Source organism: Oryza glaberrima, chromosome 7 (assembly GCF_000147395.1).
Source record: "Oryza glaberrima chromosome 7, OglaRS2, whole genome shotgun sequence".
Classification (NCBI taxonomy): Eukaryota; Viridiplantae; Streptophyta; class Magnoliopsida; order Poales; family Poaceae; genus Oryza; species Oryza glaberrima.
The window spans coordinates 21574425-21598359 of record NC_068332.1 but is presented as its reverse complement, the minus strand read 5'-3'; the positions used below and the strand labels follow the sequence as shown (position 1 = coordinate 21598359).

The 23935-nt window shown below is 46.0% G+C and overlaps 5 protein-coding genes across 7 annotated transcripts; 2 read left to right on the top strand and 3 right to left on the bottom strand.

Annotated features, from left to right (window-relative positions):
* Window positions 1–662: 662 nt before the first annotated feature.
* LOC127779958 (uncharacterized) lies at window positions 663–1865 on the bottom strand. 2 transcript variants are annotated; one of them, XM_052306889.1, is made up of 3 exons: window positions 1612–1865; window positions 1068–1475; window positions 663–968 (listed from the first exon to the last, which is right to left on the bottom strand). In XM_052306889.1, exons 1-3 carry the CDS (start codon window positions 1627–1629, stop codon window positions 933–935), a joined length of 462 nt encoding a protein of 153 aa, XP_052162849.1. In that variant the 5' UTR covers window positions 1630–1865; the 3' UTR covers window positions 663–932. The 2 variants fall into 2 exon arrangements, with proteins under 2 accessions (XP_052162849.1, XP_052162848.1); XM_052306888.1 differs by having other exon boundaries at window positions 1591–1860.
* A 1006-nt stretch (window positions 1866–2871) lies between these two features.
* LOC127780940 (uncharacterized) lies at window positions 2872–3679 on the bottom strand. The gene has a single exon (XM_052307933.1). It carries the CDS (start codon window positions 3677–3679, stop codon window positions 3257–3259), a length of 423 nt encoding a protein of 140 aa, XP_052163893.1. The 3' UTR covers window positions 2872–3256.
* A 1436-nt stretch (window positions 3680–5115) lies between these two features.
* LOC127780820 (uncharacterized) lies at window positions 5116–6054 on the bottom strand. Its single transcript, XM_052307794.1, has 3 exons — window positions 5959–6054; window positions 5480–5872; window positions 5116–5385 (listed from the first exon to the last, which is right to left on the bottom strand). Exons 1-3 carry the CDS (start codon window positions 5992–5994, stop codon window positions 5344–5346), a joined length of 471 nt encoding a protein of 156 aa, XP_052163754.1. The 5' UTR covers window positions 5995–6054; the 3' UTR covers window positions 5116–5343.
* A 2042-nt stretch (window positions 6055–8096) lies between these two features.
* Window positions 8097–12764, top strand: LOC127778681 (uncharacterized). 2 transcript variants are annotated; one of them, XM_052305303.1, is made up of 5 exons: window positions 8097–8325; window positions 8402–9804; window positions 9897–10164; window positions 10303–10388; window positions 11384–12764. In XM_052305303.1, exon 2 carries the CDS (start codon window positions 8562–8564, stop codon window positions 9399–9401), a length of 840 nt encoding a protein of 279 aa, XP_052161263.1. In that variant the 5' UTR covers window positions 8097–8325; window positions 8402–8561; the 3' UTR covers window positions 9402–9804; window positions 9897–10164; window positions 10303–10388; window positions 11384–12764. The 2 variants fall into 2 exon arrangements, 1 of the variants encoding a protein (XP_052161263.1); XR_008018549.1 differs by lacking the exon at window positions 8402–9804 and having other exon boundaries at window positions 8131–8325; window positions 11384–11788.
* A 4544-nt stretch (window positions 12765–17308) lies between these two features.
* On the top strand, window positions 17309–19706 carry LOC127780895 (uncharacterized). Its single transcript, XM_052307883.1, has 3 exons — window positions 17309–18186; window positions 18280–18639; window positions 18737–19706. The coding sequence occupies exons 1-3, from the start codon at window positions 17650–17652 to the stop codon at window positions 19388–19390; spliced, it is 1551 nt and encodes a 516-aa protein (XP_052163843.1). The 5' UTR covers window positions 17309–17649; the 3' UTR covers window positions 19391–19706.
* The last annotated feature ends 4229 nt before the right edge of the window (window positions 19707–23935 follow it).

The window sequence follows — 23935 nt, the reverse complement described above, 5'->3', positions numbered from 1 at the left end:
GTCACCTCTCGCCATGATATATATACTCTTCTCCATTATTTACAACTTTGTAGCTTGCTGCTAGATGTTCTCGTTTGATGGCTCTTGGAAGTTGGAAACCGGCTTATGTAGTGATCATGAGCCAATCATACAACTGGTCTCAATTGGACTGGTCAATATGATGGCATAGGAATTTTGGAAGGAGGCGAGCCTGCAATCTGCAGGGACTCCTTTCAGCTTTTCACACTTTTACAGTTTTTTCAGCTCGGAGCTCGTACTCGCAGCATCCTTTGTTGATCTGTGCTTTTCTTTTTGGTGGGAATAACTCTCAAATGCTTTTCTTTTAGGCTCGATTTGCAACTCAATTTCAACTGTAAGCTAATACTAGGGTAGTAGGGTTGAACCTAATTAAATGAACTTATTCGTTTCCCTATCTGAGACCATGCAATATAGTATCTGTCTTTTAATACTGATGTAATGCCAATATATGGGACACCGCTGCCTATGAGCCGTTGGATAAAGCTAGCCGTGGCGGAGCGGGGATAGATTCTGTTCTGGAGCGTTACTACTACACTAGACACTAGTAGTACAGTGGTACTAGCATATGAACCAAGATGAAAAACAATTAAACCTTGCACAAAGAAATGTTGAGGAACAAGACATGAACACGGGAAGCCAGAAAATAGTCAAGTAGTTCTTCAGATAGAGATGCATCATACGGCATATTATGAAGTTCCTTACATGTTCTAGTGGCCAAGCAAGAACCACAAAGGACGTCACAGTGGAACACACAACATCCGTGCCATCAACAACCGAGATACACAACACGACTAGCTACATATGAAGCTACTAGTACTAGATAACACGACTAGCTACTTAAACGCCATGATCCTTCCCATCGACTGAATCTGGTTGATCTGGTCGACACGACGACGAACACGGTACACATCGATCTAACCGTCCATATCCCCGTTCACACGCACGTAACGCTGAAAGACAATGAGAACTACTCCAGTTAGTACAAATTAGCGAATTACTACACATTTACACGTGACGAGAGAACAAATTGTGTACACAAGCTCACTTACCAGGACGGTGCACGCGGCGACGGCGAGGTTGACGGCGGAGGCGACGCCGGCCACCGGCCACTCCAGCGAGGTCGCCGCCACGAAGCCGCCGTAGCTGATGTAGGCGAGGAACATGCCGGAGACGGACGCACAGGTACTGACGGCGAGCAGCCACGCGACCCAGCTCGCCGCCGGCGGATTCCTCTTCTTCTTCTCATCCATCAGCAGCACGCTCGCGAGGTGAGCCTGCGCCGCCACCGTGAGCAGCGCGAAGGCGAGGCAGGTCTTGGCGACGTCCTCGCCGCCGGAGACGCATCCTCCGGTGATGCCGCCGGCGCCGGGGCAGACGGCCCAGCCAGCCATCCTGGACGAGAAGAAGACGGCCATGGCCACCATGAACACGGTGATCATGTAGGACAGAAACTTGGCCTGAGAAAAGAAAAAAAAAGAAGCAGAGGAGGCAATATATCAAGCGTAAGAACGCATTTTGAGACAAGTTTTGCAGAGAAAATCTGATCAGAGACGAGTTTAGGATGTAATGAACCTTGTGTTCGTCACCGCTCACCATGATACTATTCTCCATTGTCTATAAACTTGCTGGTTGATGTTTCTGGTTTTGGTGGTTCTTGGATAGCTGGATGCCCTGGTTATATATATAGACGGTAGTCTTGTGTTCATGAACCAACCATACAATTTGATTCAATTGGGTGGTCAATGACTCATTTGTTGGTGCATTGGTAAAAGTTTTGGAGGGTGGTGACTGGTGAACCTGCAGCTGCAGGACTACTTTCGAGCTTCACTTTCTGAGTTTTCGTTTCTGCTCCTCTTTTTCTCATCCTTATCTCTATGCAATGTAATATATCAGATTTTTTGCTACCGCTGTAGTGCAAATTTATGAATTTATTAGCAACATAGTACAAGTATGGTAGTGGTGTGTGTATCCATTGCACATGACTGGCCCCATTGTCACCTGTACTGTACTCTTCGGGTAGCAGTACAGTACTAGCTCGAATCCTTTTGTGTCGGAAGGAAACGATAAGGTTTGATTTCACTATCATATCAAGATTCAAGCAGCGACAAAAAATGGCAGTCTGCTACTACTGTAGCTGCAAACCTGCAATGCAGTGCAGGTGCAGCAACACCATAGCCTCGTTCCCATCTGTCACGTTGCAATGCTGCACACAAGTTTCAAACCAATTGTACGACCGGTTCATGGACACAAGTTTCATGGCCTTGTTTGGATCCTCCGAGCTATTAAATAGCCCTCTGAAATCTTGCTATTTAGGATTATTAAACGTAGATTACCGATAAAACCGATTCCATAACCCCTAAGCTATTTTGAGAAACAAATCTAATGATGTATATTAATCTATAATTAGCGGCTGATTACTGTAGCATCACCGTAGCAAATCATATATTAATATAGCTCCTTAGATTCGTCTCGCAAAATAGCTTAGGGGTTATGAAATGGGTTTTGTTAGTAATCTACATTTAATACTTTTAAATAGCAAGATTCTGGAGAGTTATTTAATAGCCCTCCTGATCCAAACAGGACCATGTCTAGGAATGCAACGTGACAAACTACACGCAAGTTTCGCTGTGCTATACATACACACAGAGTGACAGACAGCAGCTCGAATTCAAACTGGGCTATGCTATTGCTACCCCTGAAGATGCTGCAATTTCGCACGTAGTACATGATACAACGCACTACCTACATATCCTGCCTACAATCCCATGGAAAAGAACAGTTTCACAACCAGAAAACAGATTTTCCTTGAACAAGTATTAGCAGAAATACCAAAATAAACAAACTGGTAGATTAGATCATCAAATGGAGCCGCATACGGCATACAACATTCCAAGGCCACATCTTAGAAGTTTAATTACCCGGCAAGATCAAGAACACAGCAAGATCACGGGCATAAGAGAAACAAAAACAACATCAAGGTAATCAAAACCGGTAAAACATGCATAGGTAGGCAGCAGCCAAACAACATGACGACGACTCAAGCATCCATCTCCTGAATCAGACAACTCCAAAAAACTACTCATCCATCTTCCTGGAACATCTAGTCATCCCTGGCACTGTTGAACCTGCCAATGAAACGCTGAAGAGACAACGAGATCGAACTAGTTTAGAATTAGTGCTACACACAAGAAAGCTAATTAACAGTAATTAGACGGGTAGGCATGCAAAGATCCAATCTTTAATTAATTATCATGATGGTGGGCGTGACGAAGACGAAGTTGGCGACGGAGAAGACGGCGGCGATCGTCCACTGCAGCGACGTCGGCGCCACTCCACCGGCGGCGATGTAGGTGAAGAAGTAGCTGGAGATGCACAGCGAGGTGACGACGCCGGTCAAGACGCCGACCGCCCACGCGGCGCACCTCTCCTCCCTCGTCGTCGTCGCCGGCGGCGCGGGCCCGACGGCCTCCTCCACGAAGCACGCGATGAAGGCCTGCGACGCCGCCGTGAGCACCGCGAAGACCGCGCAGGTGACGGCGTCGTTCAGGCCGCCGGATCGCCGACGGGCGGCGGCGGCCTCCGGGGAGGCGATCGACGACATCAGCCTGCAGAACAGCGAGCCGGCCGACGTCGCGACGTACACGACGACCAGGAAGGACATGAACTCGCCCTGGGATTGATGGAACGGATCGGATCAGAGAAATCGAGCACAAGAACACGTACACATCGTGACAAGAAGTGCAGAAAATTCAGAGGAGGAAGAGAGGAGTCGTCTAGGGTTTCACCTTTGGTGAGATCACTCGCAGCCATGCTATGCTACTCTTCTTCTTGACTGCTTATGTCGTGTGTTTGGTGGACTGGAACTTGTTGCATATGCCTGCTGATATATAGGCTTAGTGTTCATGATCCAGTGATCATCCTAGAGGTCTCAAACTCCCAATTGAACTGGTCAATATTGGCAGTATTAATTCCAGCTTTGGCAAATTTTGGAAAGAGGCGAGCCTGCAGGAGTACAGACTGGACGCAGTACTCTTTTCTTGCTTTTTCACTTTTCAGTGGTTTTTCAGCTGCTCGAGCTCGAACTCGCGCTTATTGATTTCACTAGCGAGCAACGACAAACCAACCCACGCATGCTCTGCGTGGGGCACGATACTGCAGCTACTACTTACTAGTCCCTCCGTTCTAAAATAAATCAATTTTTAGATTTCAAATTAATTCCAAAATAAACTAACTTCTACCATATTACTTATTACCAATCCGCAAAACGAGAAATTTTATTACTTCAATACCCCTCACCTACCCATTATTCAATACAACATTTATATTAATTAAGAACATTGTGGTCTTTTGTTTCTCTCTTTAAAAGCTCCTTGGCAAGCTAGGTTTGCTTTATTTAGAAAAAGAGGGAGTACTCCGTAGACTGGTTCCGAGTGTCAGCTTCACTGTACCAGCGGTGCTGCACACACAGGCGCAAGCAAATGCCCAAGGCCCAAGCTTGTGAATTTATGAATTATGATGAAAACGGAATCACAAAAGGTTATTATACTCATCAAGATTTGCTTTGGTCTAAAAAAAATATCTCGAGATATCAATAAGGTGCCAAAACTATGGTGTTTTGTTGCACTTTATAGCACTGCGTTTTGTGTTTTCTGTTGCACAACTAGTTGGTTTGGCTACACAATATAACCATTCGGACGTGTTCTTTTTTTGGAAAAAAAAAGTCTGTGATATCATTTCACTGGCACACGGTCACCAACGCGCCTGGTGAATGAAACCCAATACACAGAAAACATATTCCCCTCCAGCACATAGAAAAGAACAGTATTAAGAAATAGAAGGTGAAAAAACATACTCCATCCGTTCTAAAATATAAGACACAACCACCCTTAACCCAAAGACCAAGAAATAATTATTATCATCTTGTAGTTTAGATCATCCTAATAAATACAATGTATAAAATGTATGCATCCAATAGGATTAGATAACATGAGAGTGGAGGATTTAAAAAAGTTATAATTTAATGGAGAAGATGTCATAGTTAATTGCATGCTTGCATGTATGCCATATATTATGTAACATCTAAAAAAAGTGGTTGTGACTTATATTATGGAATGGAGGGAGTAGTAGTCTGCAAGTTTCCATTTCATAATTAAGGTCTAGCAAGTACTGGATCCATGGAGATCATACAGAAACTACAGCAAAGTTCACGAACAAAGCTAGGGCAATGAAATAACAAGGTACTATTGATTGATAAACTACTGGTAAACACGCCGGATCGAGCAGTCATCTCCAAAAAAACTCCAGCTTCCTTGGCTCCTGGCAGATCTACGACTCGTTCTTGGCCGGGTTGCTCACACCCAAATGACGCTGAAGACAACGAGAAAGAAAGTTAGCAAGAACACAACAAAGAAGCGAAGAACAGCTAGTATAAGATCGAAAAAGAAGAAGAAGAAGATTTTACCCGGACGGTACGCGTGGCGATGGCGAGGTTGGCGGCGGAGGCGACGCCGGCGGCCGTCCACTCCAGCGAGGTGGGCGCCACGTTGCCGCCGAGGGCGATGTAGGCGACGAAGTAGTTGGTGACGCACATCCAGCTAACGGCGGCGACCAGCCACGGGAGCCGGCCGCCGCTGGCCGGGCGCCTCGCCACCGCCACCGCGGCCGCGGCGGGCTTCTCCTCAAGGACGCACGCGAGCATGGCCTGCATCGCGAGCGTGAGCGCCGCGAAGGACATGCAGGTGGCGCCCAGGCCGTCGGAGCGCCACGCGGCGAGGCGCGCCCCCAATATCCTGCACCCGATGGATGCGGCGATCGTGGAAGCGTACAGGACGATGAGAAAGGCGAGCAACCTCCCCTGAGAGATGTACAAAACCAGGAACGCAAGCAGGGGGTGAAGTCATGAAAAGAAATCTCACGGGAAGGAGTTTTTTTTTTTTTTACCTCGTTGATACCGCTCGCCATGGTAGTGTTAGCCATGGCCTTGTGACCTATGTGAGCTGTGTCGCCTACCAATTGTAAGTATGGAGTGGTTCTTGATATGGGGTCATGGGGATGCAATGCTTGCTTGGCTGCTTATATATATGGGTGCTATGTTCATGAAGCGATCATACAGGCGTACTACATTCTACTACACTGTACACCCAACATTGAATTCTTTCTTTCACTCACTTTTGACCTGGTCGCTGGCCCGTGTCAGGGAAACGATACGCTGGTTGATTTCTGATTTCCAGTAGCGAGAGCACGAGCAGCAGCGGCAAACGATACGCTTGGTACTTTGGCAGTGCAGCAGCGCCATCGACGGATGGTTCGTTCGCCTCTGCCACGACGCTGGACTGGTTTTGAACGAACACGCAAAGCGGACAGCAGCGGTGCAATGCAACCGTGTAAAGTCGGCAACGGCTCGATCGATTGATTCCGTCGTGAGACGTGGAAGCGCAATGAAGTGACAAACGAGTGCAGTACGAGAGAGACGAATAAGTTCACCGGAGGTCCCTCAACTTAACAGCGAGATTTTTTAATGTCCCTTAACTACAAAATCAGAAATGTATACCCCTAAACTCACATAAACCGTGCACACAAGGTCCTATGGCAGTAAACATGGGTGGTTTCGCTGACGTGGCATCCTAGTCAGAAAAAAAAATTTAAAAAGTACGTGGGGCCCACATGTCAGCGGCAAATCTTTTCTTTTCTTCTCCTTCTCTTCTTTTTTCTCTCTTCTCTCTTCTCTTCTCCAAGGCAGCGGCGGGCGAAGTGGCGATGGGGGAGCGCAGCAGCGGAGCAGCGGCTGGCGGGTGAGCGCGGCGTACGGCACAGGCGACCTCGAAGACGTTCGTGCACACCTTGTTGTGTCGGTCCTTGCTCCTAGACGTGGCCCGACACCCCCCGGCCTGCTGTCGCTCCGCCCGCCCCGCCGCCACTCCGTCCGCCGGCATGCTCCTGCCGCCGCTCCCCGCGAGGACGAGTGAGACCGAAGAGGAAGAGAAAGGAGAGCCGAGAGGGACTTGTGGGGGCCCACGTAGGCCCAACCATCTCTATTTTTTAGCTAACATGTGGGCCCACGTGGGCCCCACTATTCTTTTATTGATTTGTGTGTGAGACTGACATGCGGGTCCTACTAAGTTTATTATTTTTTCGGATCAAATTGCCACGTATGCGCCACGTCAATGCCACATCAGATGAAGACTAAGTAAAATTTTCCACGTAGGTGCCACGTCAGCCAAAACCACCGTCAAAACCGTCGAGGGACCTCATCTGCACTGATTTTGATAGTTGAGGAACCCGTTGTATATAGTTTTCCGGATGAAGGGCGAAAATCGGATTCGTTGGCAAGTTAAGGGACCTCAGGTGAACTTATTCCAAACTGAATTACGGGAAAAGGTTCATTTAACATCCCTCAGCTATGGACCAAGTCTGATTTTGTCGCTCAACCACAACATCGGGTACAAAAAGCCTCTCTTATATTGTACACCCGGGTAGTTTCGATGAGGGTTGTTTGATCCTATGCGGCATAGTGCCGCTGTTTTCATCCGACTTGACGTTTACGTGGTATTATAATCACAAATCACAGCCCAAATGTGACGATAATATTATCATGTTGCTAGAAATCCTTAATGCCTTGTCCTAATAAGCAAAAACAAAGATAAGTGTTCACATTTGTTTTGATGATGTAATAAATATCTCAGACTCTGCACCGTGAGATGCAAACATCCATAATAAAAGTGCTCACGCAAACTGAAAATAACCCTAACAAAGTAACACCATCATCTTCTCTTTGTTGGAAAATTAAGAAAATTTCTAGAGTTTAATTAGTGCAGAGTGCAGAAGGTAACTTCATAGCAGCAATGATTTGCATGCCAACTTGGATTTTTGAGAAAAAAAAGTTGACTGTTTATTTCACCCTATAGTTCGATAATTGTCACTGATTCAAAGTAAATATGTGTTCAGAACTTGATATTGCATCTAAAAGCACGTAAGCTAAAACCGAGCATAATACTGCCTAGAATTTCAGGTGATTTGGTTTTGTAAATTCAGCAACCTGTTATATCTGGTAATTCGGTTTTAGGGATCAATTTCAGAATCGATGATAAATTGAGGGACCTAAAGTTAACTTACTCTTGGGGAAGATAATCGTGGGAGGGCCCATCAACACATTCCGGCCCGTTAGGCCTGGCTTAATGGCTAGTGTTTGTACTCGTGTATCCAACTATTCCCCGTGCCGTCCGCCGGAGCGGAGCACTCGTTACCATCCCCCTCTCCGGCGGCCGTCTCCCCATCTCCGGGCCTCCGGCGGCGATCTTGCGGTGCTAGGTAATTCCTCCGGATCTTCCTCTTCTTCTTCGGATTCGCAAGGTCCAAGGGTTTCTCCGTCGTCCATCCAATCCAGGTGCGCGCTCGGGTTTCCGTGAACTCCTCGGATTGCTGTGCCTGCGTTGTCGGAGTCGGAGTCGGAGTCGGATTCGGAGATGGCGAGGAGGCCAGCCTAGCCTATATAGCATCCGACGATTTCGTGGTGCCCGCGTTGTGGTTTGAATCACTTCTGTGGAATGGGGAGAAGTGCTCCCCCTTCCGCTCCGGCTGCCGCGGCGGCGCCGGCGAGAGGCGGACGGAAGCGCAAGCGCCACCTGGTGACCACTTCTCCGGCGGCGCAGGTAGGCGGCTGGGCGTCTCTCCCCACCGACCTAACTCGCCTCGTCGCCGGCCGGGTGCTCGCCGGCGACGTGGTGGACTACATTGCATTCCGAGCCGTCTGCTCCGGCTGGCGCGCGTGCGCGCCCTCGCCGCGCGACCCCACCCTGCGGAAGCACCTGCTCCGCCCGCGCGCGTGGGTCGCGCTGTGCGACGGCGACGCCGCCCGCCCCGACGACGCCTGCGAGATCACCTTCTTCCACACCCGCACGGCCAGGAGCCTCCGTGTCCGCCTCCCGGAGCTCCGTTGCCACAGGATCGTGGGCTTCACCGACGGCCTCATCATCCTCCTCCACAAGCGCACCACCGCCGTCCGCGTGCTCAACCCCTTCACCGGCGTCGCCGTCGACCTCCCGCCCCTCGCCCCCGTGTTCCACCAGGTGGTCAAGAACCGCAACTCCCTGCTCTACATGCTGCACCAGCGCCACGTCTCCGATGACCCCCATTGCCGTCATCGTCTGGTTCCCTACACGGCTGGAGTGCTCGGCTGTGAGGCTGGCCACCCAAGCTGGGAGGTCATCCGCAAAGACATGGAGCTCTTGAACACATTGCCCTTCCAAGGTCGACTCTACGGCTTCCGGCGATTGACAAGGCAGATTGTGCAAGTCTACCCTCCAAACCCGCTTGGCCCCGTTGTTGCTCATGTCCCTGCCAAGTTCGGCGATCCAGACATCCAGTCTCCTGCTCCTACAACCTAGTCGACTCTTGTGGGCATATGCTCCTCGTTGTCCGCCATGGGAGTGCGACAAGGGAGGCCAAGGAGTCATGGCAACGTTGCGCATTCACAATCTTCGAGGTGGATGTCAGCAGCTGGGAACTGCTTCCAGTTAGCAGCATTGGCAACCTCGTGCTGTTCCTTTGTAGGGATAGGTGCTTGTCAGTCTCAGCCAAACACCTCCCTTCAATCAGCAGAAATTCAGTTTACTACTATTACTATGTGCTGAAACCAAATCCTGTCGTTTTACACTCTCTAAGCAACAAATCGATCGAGCGACCAACAACATTGTGCCAAGTACATGACACAACGAAGAGGATTCGCCCATCTGTGCGACCATTCACCCTTGCTGATCATCTTCTCACATATTGCAATCATCGTGAATAGTATGTTTCTCATATTCCTGTCGCTTCACTAGCACTGCATACACTGAATAAATAGCTCTGGTGATCTAATTATGTTCTCCATCTAACTGTAGGGCGAGAGGTCTCATGTTTCATGAGTACAACTGTATACTTGAGTGTTTCGATGATCTGCTGAAGAAAATAGAACACAGGATTCTGAACTGAGGATTCCACGCATCACAGGTGGAAGCTAAGGGAGAGGCTTGTTGTACTGAAGAAATTACTGCTCAACATTTCAGATGATGGTCACGGATCCACCAGCAACATGCGAAGAGTAGAGGTGCTTTGCAGGACCAGCAGTCCAACACCATGGCCTGGAGGGGCACATCAAACAAACCACAGGTTGCTCCTGTTCACCCAACATGTAGTCATCTTTAGTTTCTCAAAATTACTCAGTGAATAATGAAAGTGGAACTGTTTTAGTTTATTGTCCCTGATACTTCCAATTCATAATGGTGTAGTACTTTTTTCTTATCTTAGGAACTCAAGATTACTCCTACCATCCTACATGGCTGTACCTTGATGAAATTATCAAAGGAATCAGTGAACATCTTGCCTTGGCAAAGGTAGTCTCATTCTTGTCTGTATAGCTTCCACTACCTCCACTTGGTTGATGCCTTTTGCACATAGCTTGCTCTTTTAATGCAGTTTCATCTGCTATACCAAATCTGTGTTAATATACAATTGTATTGAAAGTTTTCATAAATGCATGTTACTTGTTAGGACCATTACTCCTTTCAAAAGGAAAAAAAGGATGTATATGACATTTCAATAACAGATAACAGAGTTGAACATTTACAATTCAATAAAACCATTTGGCCACCTTTTTTTGTGCGTATAGTTATGCATTTTTTGTAGAGTGGATGCACTCTCCAGGACAGTGTTCTTTATTCTTTTGTCTGAACTTGCGACAATTCCATTATTGTTATCCATGTATGATTTCTTAATATCCTTCACCCAATAGTATAGTCCTCATGCTATTTCTTTCCCTGATCTTCCAAACATGCAAGTACTTGCTTTCATCCTTCCTATGTTACTCCCTTCGTCCCCTAATATAAGAGATTTTGACATTTTGCTTGCACTGTTTGACCATTCGTCTTATTCAAAAAAAAATTTAGAATTATTATTTATTTTATTTGTGACTTACTTTATTATCCAAAGTACTTTAAGCACAACTTTTCGTTTTTTATATTTGCAGATGAATTGTCAAACAATGCAAGTAAAATGTCAAAATCCCTTATTTTAGGGGAAGGATGGAGTAGCATGTTAGTAGTATGTTACACTCTCACTTGCAATCTGTTTTAGACAATATAAAACATTACGTAAAAAAAACAATATAAAACATCAAGAATCACCAACTCATGTGCTTTCTTTGATCGCTTGAAACCTATAGTAAACATAAAAACTGTAGGCCTCTCTTATTTTGTGTCACTGAGACGTGTCAGAGATGGTAAACACGACATTACGAATATGATACTGTTTAGGTGTTCTAAAGGTCTCATTTCAGGTGTTTTTATAACTTACTGTCACTGGATTCATTTGAACCATATCTTCTCTGCAGGAAAACCGTGAAGAGCTACTTATTACGAAGATGAAGTTCCACTGTTTCACCTATTTCGACGTTTTCCTTTGGTTCGTGAAATTTGCTAATTTTCCCTGTAATTTGAACCAGCCTTGAGTTTTCATTCACATCACTAATTTTACAGGCAAGTAGGCAACAGCTTAGATAGCCTTGAGTTTTCACTAATTTGTCATGTCTCAACAGGCAACAGCCTCCTTGGCCGCTTACCGTGCATCTGCTACTCAATTTTATCCTTAAGCGTGCCCTAGACTTGCTCCTTGATCTATATCTAGCTAGTTATGGCAATATATCAGAGGAATATATCCTATACACCAACTAACAAATATCATATTAAATTTTAGAAAAAATAGACATATATTTCCAATAATATTACACCTACGTATGAAATCTTGTTTTCAAATTCATTATATTTTAGCCTGAAAAAGATACAAAATTCTAATAGGTTTTTACCCTCAAAATTGTCAGATTTTCGTTTTTTATATAGCTAAAATATAATGAATTTAAATATAAGACTTTGGAGTAATTCTATTAGGTGTAAATGTATAATTTTTTATAGAATTTTTTGTGGCATTTGCTAGTTGGTGTACATGGAAAGGTTGTGTGATTGGATGTATTCCCATATATGAGAGCCTCATTTTTGTTACATCGCCGAGTTTACGGGACAAATGGGCTGCCTACCGCGCTGTTCAATTCAGGGCCCGTTTAGTTCCCAAATTTTTTTCCCAAAAATATCACATCGAATTTTTGGACACATGTATGAAGCATTAAATATAGATAAAAAGAAAAACTAATTACACGGTTATGGGGGAAATCGCGAGACGAATCTTTTAAGTCTAATTAGTCTGTGATTAGCCATAAGTGCTATAGTAACCCATATGTGCTAATGCCGGCTTAATTAGTCTTAAAAGATTCGTCTCACGGTTTCCAGGCGAGTTTTGAAATTAGTTTTTTCATTCGTGTCCGAAAACCTCTTCTGACATCCGGTCAAACGTTCGATGTGACACCCCAAAATTTACTTTTCCCCAACTAAACACACCCTCAAGTACTCCATGAAACTACTACGGTTTATGCAGACGAATACTCTTCGCTCTACGGTCTCCAGAAACTACTCCCTCCGTCCCAAAAAAAGATAAACCCTGATTTCTGTGCCCAACGACCGTCCGTCTTATTTGAAAAAATTATGAAAAAAATTAAAAAGACAAGTCACGCATAAAATATTAATCATGTTTTATTATCTAACAACAATGAAAATACGAATTATAAAAAAAAATTATATAAGACGGATAGTCAAAATTGCACACGGAAACCCAGGGTTTGTCTTTTCTTAAGACGGAGGGAGTAGTGTAGTGTATGTACGACGGAGTACGGAGGTGGCTTAGTCGCAGTACTAGCAGTGTGCCTGTGTCCGGCTCAAAGCCGACCGTGTCAGGGAAGTACTCCCTCCGTAAAAAAAAATAGGTTTCCGTGTCCAACGTTTAACCGTCCATATTATTTGAAAAAAAATTAAAAAAGACAAGTTATCCATAAAATATTAATCATGTTTTATCATCTAACAACAATGAAAATACTAATTATAAAAAAAATTTATATAAGACGAACAATAAAATGTTAGACACGAAAATCTAAGCTTTGTTTTTTTTTTTTTTTGACAGAGAGAGAGAGTAGGCAGCAGCGGCATCGGCGGCCGGTCCGCCACGGCCACGAAGCCCACGATGCCGCATTGGTTTTGAACGAGCACGTACAGCGGCAGCTTCACTGTGCCAGAGGTGCGCACAGACGCGGCAAGTGCAGTTCGCAACGGCTCGATCGATCGCCGTGGCGTGGTGCTACTCTGCTACCGTGCCGTGACGGGTGGAGCGAATCGCCAATTCGCCATGGTGGAAGCGAAACGGAGTTGCCAACGGGAGAGGCTAATGGTTTGCCTCTCCTCCCTGTTCTCCCCCTTCCTCCTCCCCTTCTTTTCTTTCTACTACAGTACACCACACAATTTTTTAAAAAAATAAAATTTAGAAAAATTTATGTATAGAAATACTATATATAAAAAATTTGAATTCAAATTTAAATTTGAATCGGATATGTAAACTTTTGACTTATAAACTTTGGGTCTATAAACTTTAGGTGTATAAACTTTATATGTATAGAAATATTATATATAGAAAATATTTCAATTCAAATTTAAATTTGAATTAGATATAATTCAAATTCAAATTTAAATCGGGTATATAAACTTTTGACTTATAAACTTTGGATCTATAAACTTTAGGTGTATAAACTTTAGATGTATAGAAATACTATATATAGAAAATATTTGAATTCAAATTCAAATTTGAATCAGATATAATTCAAATTCAAATTTGAAACGGGTATATAAACTTTTGACTTATAAACTTTAGGTCTATAAACTTTAGGTGTATAAACTTTAGATGTATACCATATATAAAAAAATATTTTAATTCAAATTCAAATTTGAATCGGATATATAAACTTTTAACTTATAAACTTTTGGTCTCTAAACTATAGAAGTGTAAACTTGATGTGTATAAACTTTAGGTGTATAAATTTACGAAAATAGAAAAGTAATGCGGTGCCAAAAAAGGAAACTGGTGGAGGGGTGGAGTGAGGGAGGGGGGAGAGGATCGATCGCTGCCCCCATCCCGAGGCAATCGATTGCCAAACAGCATTCTCGGTTGCAAACGGGGTGCGGCTCGAGTGAGACGGCCCACGGTTTACCTGAATTAATGGGCCTTTTTTACATTGGGCTGGATAAGTAGAACGAATTGGGACGAGCGCTGATGATGCATTGATGCATGTGCAGGAAAATATCAACATTCGTAGAGCCTGTTCATATTGTAGCTAAAATAAATCTTATCAAGTTTTGGTAATACCAAAATTTTGACAAGATGGATCGAACTCTATTTCCGCCTCTTTGTAGCCAAAATTTTATGGAGGGAGAGAGGGTGATGAGGAAGGAAAAAAATGATAGGCTGGCTAACAAGTAGATCCATCGGTAGGTTAGGGGCATGTACGTAACTTTTTTTTTATGTTATAAGGTCTAAACCATAAAATTTTTAGCTTATTTGTTAATAAAAAGGTGAGAAGGGCTACCATGCAGGAAATAAAGGGCTGAAATAAAAAAGAAGTAATAGTTGTAACTAGTGTCCTTATAGCAATCTTGTCATAGCGCAACCTGTTGTGGCACAACTATGAGTATCATGTACTATAATAGCATTACAAATCACTATCGCATATTAGAGTTTATATACCTTTATCCTTTAGTAAGCTTGGAGCAAAGGGCAAAAGGCTAATTCATTTCAAAGGAACTGTAAAGGAAAAGCGTAGGAAGAGGAATAGGTTTTAAACTACCATTCGTTTCATAGGAATGCACCATAGGAAAACTATAGGAAAGTTTTCCATTCCTTCACTTTTGAAGGAAAAACATAGAAAAAAAATAATCCACTCCAACCTAATGTTTGCATTTCTTTGGTTGGCTTGCTCAACAACATCGGAAAAATTCATGTGTTTTTTAATCCATAGTTTACCATTGTATTCCTCTAAGATTCCTATGTTTTTTCTATTTCTATGTTTTAAAAATCCTGTGAACCGAACGAGCCCTAAGCAATGCCAAAAGGATACATATCTTATGCGGTACTGCAATTTGTAGTAGCAGTGACTGACAGATGAGTAAACTGTACACAATTACGATCAATGCCTAAGCACATGAATATATAATGGAAATGCAATTAGTAAAGAGTTACGAGTACTCACTAGTCACTGCACCAAAGACCAAACTGTCACCCTCGTACTGTACTACAGTTTATAGCTCTGAGTTGGGTTTCTGTTGCACAATCGGTTGACAACATGTCATGTCCTGCATGATAGGGAAAAAAAAAATCGCCCCTGCAATATCCGTGGCATACAACCACCGCATGCCCTGTGATATCCACACAGAAGAGGGGAAAAAACGATTGCAAGGTAAAAAAAAAGCAGCATTAGCCAACCTACTCACCCTGTAAGAGCAAGTATAATAATAGACTATAAACCGGCTAAATGTTTAGGTGAAGGAGAGAAGAGAAGAGAGGAGAGAGAAGAAGCATGTTGTAAACTTACAGTCGGCTTAAACACAAGAATCAAGAAACTCTGTGAGAGAGATAAATGGGTCCTGTATTAATTGTAAAGAATAACCTATTATATGGATAGGCCGAGAGAAAACTATAAATAACCTTATAGCTAACCGGTCAGTTGTATTATTAGTCTGGCTCTGAGTGCCTGAGAGAGTGTTTGGGAAACAGAGACTTATTCTAAGTCCTTGTTAGATCGAATGTTTGGACACTAATTTAGATTATTAAACATACAGTAATTACAAAACCCATTCCATAACCTTTGGACTAATTCGCGAGACGAATCTTTTGAGTCTAAATACGCCATGATTTGACAATGTGATGCTACAGTAAACTTTTCATAATTATGGATTAACTAGGCTTAAAAAATTCGTCTCGCATATTAGCTCTTATTTATGAAATTAGTTTTTTTATTAGTCTATATTTAATACTCCAAATTAGCGTCAAACATTCGATGTGACATGGACTTAAAAAAAAATTTTAGCCCCAAATAAACACCCCTTGATGCACGTCGCCTCCGCCTCTATCTACCACAGTACGGCCTGATGCACTAGCACTAGCAGGCAGCGATTACTAAAAGTAAACTGCCATCGCCTCCCGTGATCGGCGGGGCTCCGATCTGATGCCCCCCCGCTCACGTGCCCCCGCCCCCCGCCCGCCGCTCCCGCCGACCCCGACTCGGTCAAGCCGCGCCCGCCCGCAGCAAGCAGCGCGCCGCACGGCCCAACCCAACCCAACGGCTGCTCGTCCCCTCGCGCGAGCCGCGCGCGTCACGTGTCCGCGCGCCCGTTGCAATGCGGCACCAGCAGCGAGCGGTCGCGCGTTTCTGCCCTTCTGCCCGTTGGTTGCCGCGCGCCGCTGCACGGGACGGGTTCCCGGCGTTCCCGCCACACTCGCACGCATCGCGCCCGGTAGCCACACACACTACTCCTACTACTCCTCCATGATTCGGCGGCACGGTGCTGGGACCAGCGGAAAGCGATAGTTGCACGTTGGAGCAGGCGTGAGGAGGGGCCCGGGACCTTCCTTCCCTCACCGGGTGGCTCCGTTTCCGCTGGGGCAAGGCTGGCTGGCTGAGTGGCCATCAGCCACACTGTTTACAACACGGGGAAAAGCAACCTGCATTATCACGAACATTACATGATTGCCCGGTGTCATTATGAGTTGAGTGAGATACCAAAGATGCTGATGGAAAATCATGGCCCATGGAACCGATAGAATAACGCATTACATTATGGAACTGAGAAGGAATACAGAGCACCTATAGGATGTGGGTTGAGTACGGCATCGGGTCAGGTAGAGCGGTTACAAGCACTGAAGACAGTGGAGAAGCTTTTTGACAGCGTTCTCTCCGCCTCCAAAGCGTGCTAGTCTCGATAAAGCTAGTACTAGCACACAATTGGGACTTAAACCAACGAGGTTTACAAACTGATTTTGAAACTTCGTGTTTTACCTACTACCTCTCGCCTTGGCGACTTGGCGGCATATGCATGTACCTATTTGGAGCCCGAAATCACGCAGTCCGGCAATCAATCAACCATGGGAATTCCAACGAGGCAAAAATCAACAACTGACGCTACAAAACCCCACATGTTTCCCCCCACACATCAAATGATCAAATCCTGGTCGAAAACGTGCTGTGTTCTCTACGGATCATCCTCGTCCCATGAACCTGACCAAAAATTCAGACCCAAACATCTACAGTAACATGAAGCAAGTGAACATGCTTTGATTATTATTTTGTCAAAAGTACCCGTATTTTGATTTATTTTTCTCTCTTTCCGACATACCACCTCGCCGCTTTCCCTTTCTCCCCTGCGCTCTCACGTCAAACGGTTTCCTCCCCCTCTCATCTCCTCTTTATCTTTTGTTCTTTTGTGCGGCTGCTTTTCCATTTCCGCCCACATCGCCTTCTACCTCTCGCACTACGCTAGCTAAGCTCGCTTGCTTCCACTCCAGCTAGCCAGCGAGCGAGCGAGCGAGCTCACCTTCTACTCCACTCCTCGCGCCGTACTCTCCATGCCCTCGTCTTGAAGCAAGGTCGGCAGTGGCAGTCTTTGTCCGGGGAGGCGGAAGCTTTCTTGGGTTTTTCTTTGAGGCGGCTGCATTGTTTGTGATTCTTGGGCGATGGAGAAGGAGAGGAAGCAGGGGTTCTTCGCGGCGCTGAAGGAGGAGGTGGTGCGCGGGCTGTCGCCGGCGAGGTCGCGGGGGAAGTCGCCGGCGAGGAGCGCGTCGCCGGGGAGGATGCTGATCCCGCGCCGCCGCAAGGAGAAGCAGCAGCAGCCGCCGCCGGAGAAGCTGCTGCAGCAGTACTTCGCGGAGCCGCTCATCTCGCGGTCGGGGAGCCTGCGGCCCGGAGGGGAGGCCCTCGCGCCCCTCATTGAGGGGCCCGACCCGGAGCGCCTCGCCGCCGGGGGGGACTTCGCCGGCGGGGAGGAGTCGGCGCGGCGGGAGGGGTTCGGCCGATGGGTCCGCGGCCAGCTGGCGCGCACGCCGTCCGTGGCGTCGTCCGCCGCCGCCGCCGCCAGTCCCGGGGGTTCGGGCGACTCGTTCCGCCGCTCCGACCTCCGCCTCCTCCTCGGCGTCATGGGCGCGCCGCTGGCCCCCATCCCTTCGAAGCTAGCAGATCCCCTGCCTCTCCTCTCCATCAAGGGGACCCCCATTGTACGGCGCAGTTCTTGCTTCACCTGCTTGTTTGTTTGCTTCGCTTCTAGGTAGGAGATCGATGTGGTTCATTCATGGCTGTGAAAAATGCAGGAGTCGTCGTCGGCGCAGTACATCCTGCAGCAGTACATGGCGGCGTCGGGCGGCTACCGGCTGCTGCAGTCGGTGCGGAACGCGTACGCCATGGGCAAGGTGCGGATGGTGGCGTCCGAGTTCGAGACCGCGACGCGCGTCGTCAAGAACCGCGGGCCCAGCGGCCGCGGCGCCGCCTCCGTCGAGCAGGGGGGCTTCGTCCTCTGGCAGATGGCGCCCGACATGTGGTACGTCGAGCTCGCCGTCGGCGGCAGCAAGGTGCACGCGGGATCCAACGGCCGCCTCGTCTGGCGCCACACGCCGTGGCTGGGCGCCCACGCCGCCAAGGGCCCCGTGCGCCCGCTCCGCCGCGTCCTCCAGGTCCGGACACCTCACCGCCGCTAGATCTGGCCTAGCCGACCCACCCATCTCAATCACCCTCACCGGCGTGTTCTCGCCATTGCTTGCGACGATGCAGGGGCTCGATCCGCTGACGACGGCGGGGCTGTTCGCGGAGGCGCGGTGCGTCGGCGAGAAGAAGGTGAACGGCGAGGACTGCTTCATCCTCAAGCTGTCGGCCGACCCGCAGACGCTGAAGCAGCGGAGCGAGGGGCCGGCGGAGATCATCCGGCACGTCCTGTTCGGCTACTTCAGCCAGCGCACCGGCCTGATCGTGCACATCGAGGACTCCCACCTCACCCGCATCCAGCCGCACTCCGGCGGCGACGCCGTCTACTGGGAGACCACCATCAGCTCCGCGCTGGAGGACTACCGCCCCGTCGAGGGCATCATGATCGCGCACGCGGGGCGCTCCGCCGTCACGCTGTTCCGCTTCGGCGAGGCCGCCATGAGCCACACCAAGACGCGGATGGAGGAGGCCTGGAGCATCGAGGAGGTGGCGTTCAACGTCCCCGGCCTGTCCGTCGACTGCTTCATCCCGCCCGCCGACATCCGCTCCGGCCCCGTCGGCGAGTCCTGCGAGCTGCCGCCGCCGGCCGCGGCGCCGCACGGCGAGCGCGCCAGGCACCCGGCGCGCGTCGCCGCCGTGGACCGCGCGCCTCCCCACCACAATGCCGGCGGCGCCAACGTCGGCCGCCGCGGCGACAAGATCATGTGGAGAGTGGAAGTGTGACGGCGAGGCTGTTAGTGTTGTTGTTTACTATAGCTAGTAGCTGCATTTCTTGGAGTGAAATTAAACCAAAGCCCAAAAAATTGTTCATACCAGTAGAGTTTAATCCTCCTCATTTCCAAATGAGCAAGTATATTCAGCAAATATTAGCTACTCCTAGCTGCCTCTACTTCAATTTTCCACCGTGAAATCTGTAAATAGGAGCATAAATGTTCTTCACTCTCATCAGGCCACTCGTGTTTCCTCACTTTTATGGCCTCTGAGATGGATCTTTTATCCTCTGAATGCAGAAGTTTTTAGTGTAACCTTTTTTACTGAACCCCTACTACTCCTCTTGTAGGCCTTCAGAAAAATCAGAGCTGTACTAATTTGAGATCACCTGACCTTTCATGTTACTGCAAATTTTCTTGGTTGTGGTGGCACTTGACAGATGATGCCTGATTCCCAGTACTGCATGCTGCTACTACCACTAATGCTGATGTGTGTTTTGCTGCTTGCTTAGCTGAAAACTCCACTGTTTTTCTTGTCTTCATGCTGAATCCTTCCCAGATCTAGCATGCGTGTTTAGCTCAAGTCACCGTCCACGAGCTGCTCTATTAGTGTAGGAGTACATGTTAATGCTGGTCTCGCTTGCAAGTTAACCAAGTTGTATCTTGGCAGCCACTGCTCGCTGTACTTCTGCAGTGCACCTAGCATCGGATGCTTCCGGATCAGTGGCGCATCGCCACCATTCACCAGCAGGCAGGCAGGCAGCCCGGTCACCTGATGACTGTGTACTACTCCTACTACTACGTACTGCCTCCATTTCAGTTGATCCATCGATCAAGGGCCCTCATGCGTTGACTGGTCAACAGAGAGCCGGTAGGGCCCACTTTCAGGTCAAGGTGGTAGCTGGTGTCATCTACTCTGTGACGTGTAGGGCTCCCATTGTTCTTTTTTCACCTTTGTTGACCGAGGGAGACGACCATGGTGAAGTAGTGGTAAGGCTTTGTTTCGCCACCCAGGGTGAAAACGGTCGGAATCGGTAGCATCTCTTTAGAAATGATGATCGATCGGTCGGTAATTGATCATATTTATTATTTAAACTAGTTTGTATTGACATTAATACGATGAAAAAAATTACGAAAAGATAAATTTTAAAAATAACAAAAATGGTACATACGGTCGGAAACAGTACCCCTTATACGAAAACGGTGCTCGGTCGATTGGGAATTTTCGTGACCGTTTTCACCCGGCCTCTGCAACAGCTTGCCGATGGTTGATGCAGGAAAATGATAAGGGTTTTACGCGCATCATTGCATCTGTATCTCACTGGGATACCTTATTTGGAGGGTCTTTTACGGATTTAGTTTCCCTGGAAATCTCCCGACTCCTTTAAACGACTCAAATTCTCATCCGAATTTTGAAAATTAAACTAGAAGATAAAAGTTGGGAAACCTAACTTGTCTAAATTTTCATCAGCCGCTTAGCTCGTGGAACAATATGTATGAGCTTTGTGTGAGTGACGGTGAAAAATGAAGGTGCAAAGGGGAGAAGGAGCTGGGAATGATGCTACAGAAAGTCAGCTATACGGGAGCTGGTTTGAGCAAGCACATTATTGTGGCCTCGGTAGAAGAGCACGCTGCCCCGTTGGTGACTGGTATGATGATGCTGCCTTGTCTCGCCAACTTTTGCCCGGATCGGTGAATTTCTCGCAAATTTGCTGCTCCCTTTTGGCTTGCCAGGGTCACATAGGAGTCACGTAGACAATGAGTGTAATCTGAGGGTATGATTAGAATTTAGAAAGCTAGAAAACTCAGGGCCTGAATTTTGAGGAAAACTTAAAGAAAATTAACCAATCCAATTTCTTGTAAAATTCCTTGGGTTCCTTTTTAAGTTCTGTGTCCATTTTCCCGTCTTCAAATTGCGGTATCCTAGGGAAAAAAAATTCCATATGATGCTCATTTTGATGTGGTGGACAATTTGAGGGTATTGGAATTTCTTAGAATTTCATGCTTGCAATAACATTTTTGTACATGAGATATCCTCGTGGCATCAAATCTACTTGACATTTTTTTTTGATAAAGGAAATTATATAGTCCCCTGTCCTAAAATATCCGAGGGTTTCTTTTTGAGATTATGAAGATATATGTAAAAACACAATATTGTCCCTCGTTAATTGTCAGACTCCTAGTCAGGCGCGGGGCTAGGCTTAGGATAGCTAGGGCTTGAGATCTAGGCTTAGCTCCTTAATCCCCATTTAAATTCTATAGAAGCACCATATTAATTCTGAAATATGTTGAGACTTTATTAGCTCAGTCTTGGCATATAAGTTTTTTTGCCTCCACCTCTGCTCCTAGTTAATTGGTGGAAGGGGTTGTGAAGGTAAGGAGAAATTTAGATATTTTATCACCACAAATGCTCTTGGTACTTAGAAGTAAATGTATTTTGAAACAAAATTTATTATATTTGGAGACGAATAAAGGAACAACTCTTGAAAATTGTTACATACAATTTTCTCCTGTAGAAAACCAAAGGATCATCAATCTGGAAACATACCGAATGCATTTAGGCACCTCATTAGTCACTCCCACATTTCAGCAGTACTTTCTGAATTATAGTTTCCTTTTGAAGTATTTTATGAATATAATCTTTCGAGAGATAGTGACATAACACACAAACTAAAGAGCAAACTGTTTCCCTTAATTTTTCTCGACAGCTGGTCCAAAAAAGATGCTCTTGACAACTTTGCACCATTCGAGGTCGACGATGGGCGACAGCTGACTGGAGCAGCACATGAGAATTGTTGTATTGGCTGATTTAGTACTTATACGTGTAATTCAGCATTTTTTTCAATATGCGAAGTCAAAAAATATATATACTTGCTTTAAGCTTCTAGATTGGTTATAAATGACCACACATGCTGCGATGAAGCAATGTGTATGTCATGATCAAGTAGAAACCTGAGTGAAACTTCTTAAGCTGACTTTGTTAATGTGGAAGTGAGGTTTATTATTTACAAAGGCAAGTTGTTGCCATTGATTTATGGGGGTAGATATATGGACTACCTATACTTGTTTTATACACTCATGCCTATTGTTTAACACCTTGGGCTGAAAATTTAAAAACAAAAACACTAGAATAGTGATAGGAGCAACATTTGGTGTAGCATTCCTAGCTTGGAATCATTGTAGTCTCCAATTCCAGTGCAAATATAGCTCAAACTTTTGTCTCTTGTATTCAATTCCAGCCTCCTTTCAACTCTCCCTCGTGTGTTGATTCCAATCAATGGTGCCTACTAGTGCAGAGACGAGAGAGATACCGTGGAGAAAGATGAACACACAGCATGGCACTCTGCTAGTATTATTGCCATCCAACGCATGCTAATCCTGTTTAATGCAATCATTCGGTCGTGTTGCATTGCACATATGCACCTTCTAAGTTTATGATTAGCAATTCAGTTTATCATCTGCAAACCTATGGGGGTGTTTAGATGGGGCTAAAACTTTTTAGCCCATGTCACATCGGATGTTTGGACGCTAATTTAGAGTATTAAACATGGACTAATAAAAAAACTAATTTCATAAATGAGAGCTAATCCGCGAGACGGATTTTTTAAGCCTAATTAATCCATAATTATCAAAAGTTTACTGTAGCATCACATTGTCAAAATCATGGCGTAATTAGACTCAAAAGATTCATCTCGCGAGTTAGTCCAAGCTTATAGAATGGGTTTTGTAATTAGTGTATGTTTAATACTCTAAATTAGTGTCCAAACATCCGATGTGACAGGGACTTAGAATAAGTCTCTGGAAACCAAACAGCCCCTATATCCCCCTATGGCCCTACTGCAGGTGCATTTTTTTTAGTATTATATTACTACTACCAAAGCTTTGTGTAGTGTTCATCGACCAGATATTCGGGCACCCTCTGCAAAATGCTGTTGGAGCATAGCTGCAGGATTTTGCAGGATGAGATTGGCATTTCTGCGATGCTGCTTGTGGCATCACCAATTTACCAGGTGTCTCCTATACTCTGATTCGTGATGCATGGGTTGCGTAGATATCCATCAGCGTCAGGGGAACCCGACATAATCTTGCCAAGGAGCAATGTCACAAAATTTGCATGTGAAAACAAATTTCGCAGCAATTTGCTTCACTCGGACCGATGCACTGTGATGTGCGGAATCTAAATGTTTTTGTGTCAGCTTTCCATGGGCCACAAAGGTGCTAAGGACCAAATGATTTGGCCCTACTTCTTCTGGCCATATTAGCTGTTCCTTTGTTTCTGCAGCTACTGGCTAGTTTTATTTTAACCGGTTATGTAGGAGTAGATCTTATGCTGCTCATGTTGCATATTGTTTTCTACTGTAATTTTCTTTGTTACCTTACCTAGCCAAGTGGATTCATTGTTTGAAGTTTGCAGAACTAATACATAGATCTCCCGTGCTGTATTATCTTAATAATCACAGCCAAATGACATGCAATGCTGCATCTCCGGCTTTATAGTCTTGTAGTAGATCAGTAGTAGGAGTAGACCTGAACTCTGAAAACGTTGCTTCAGAAGTTG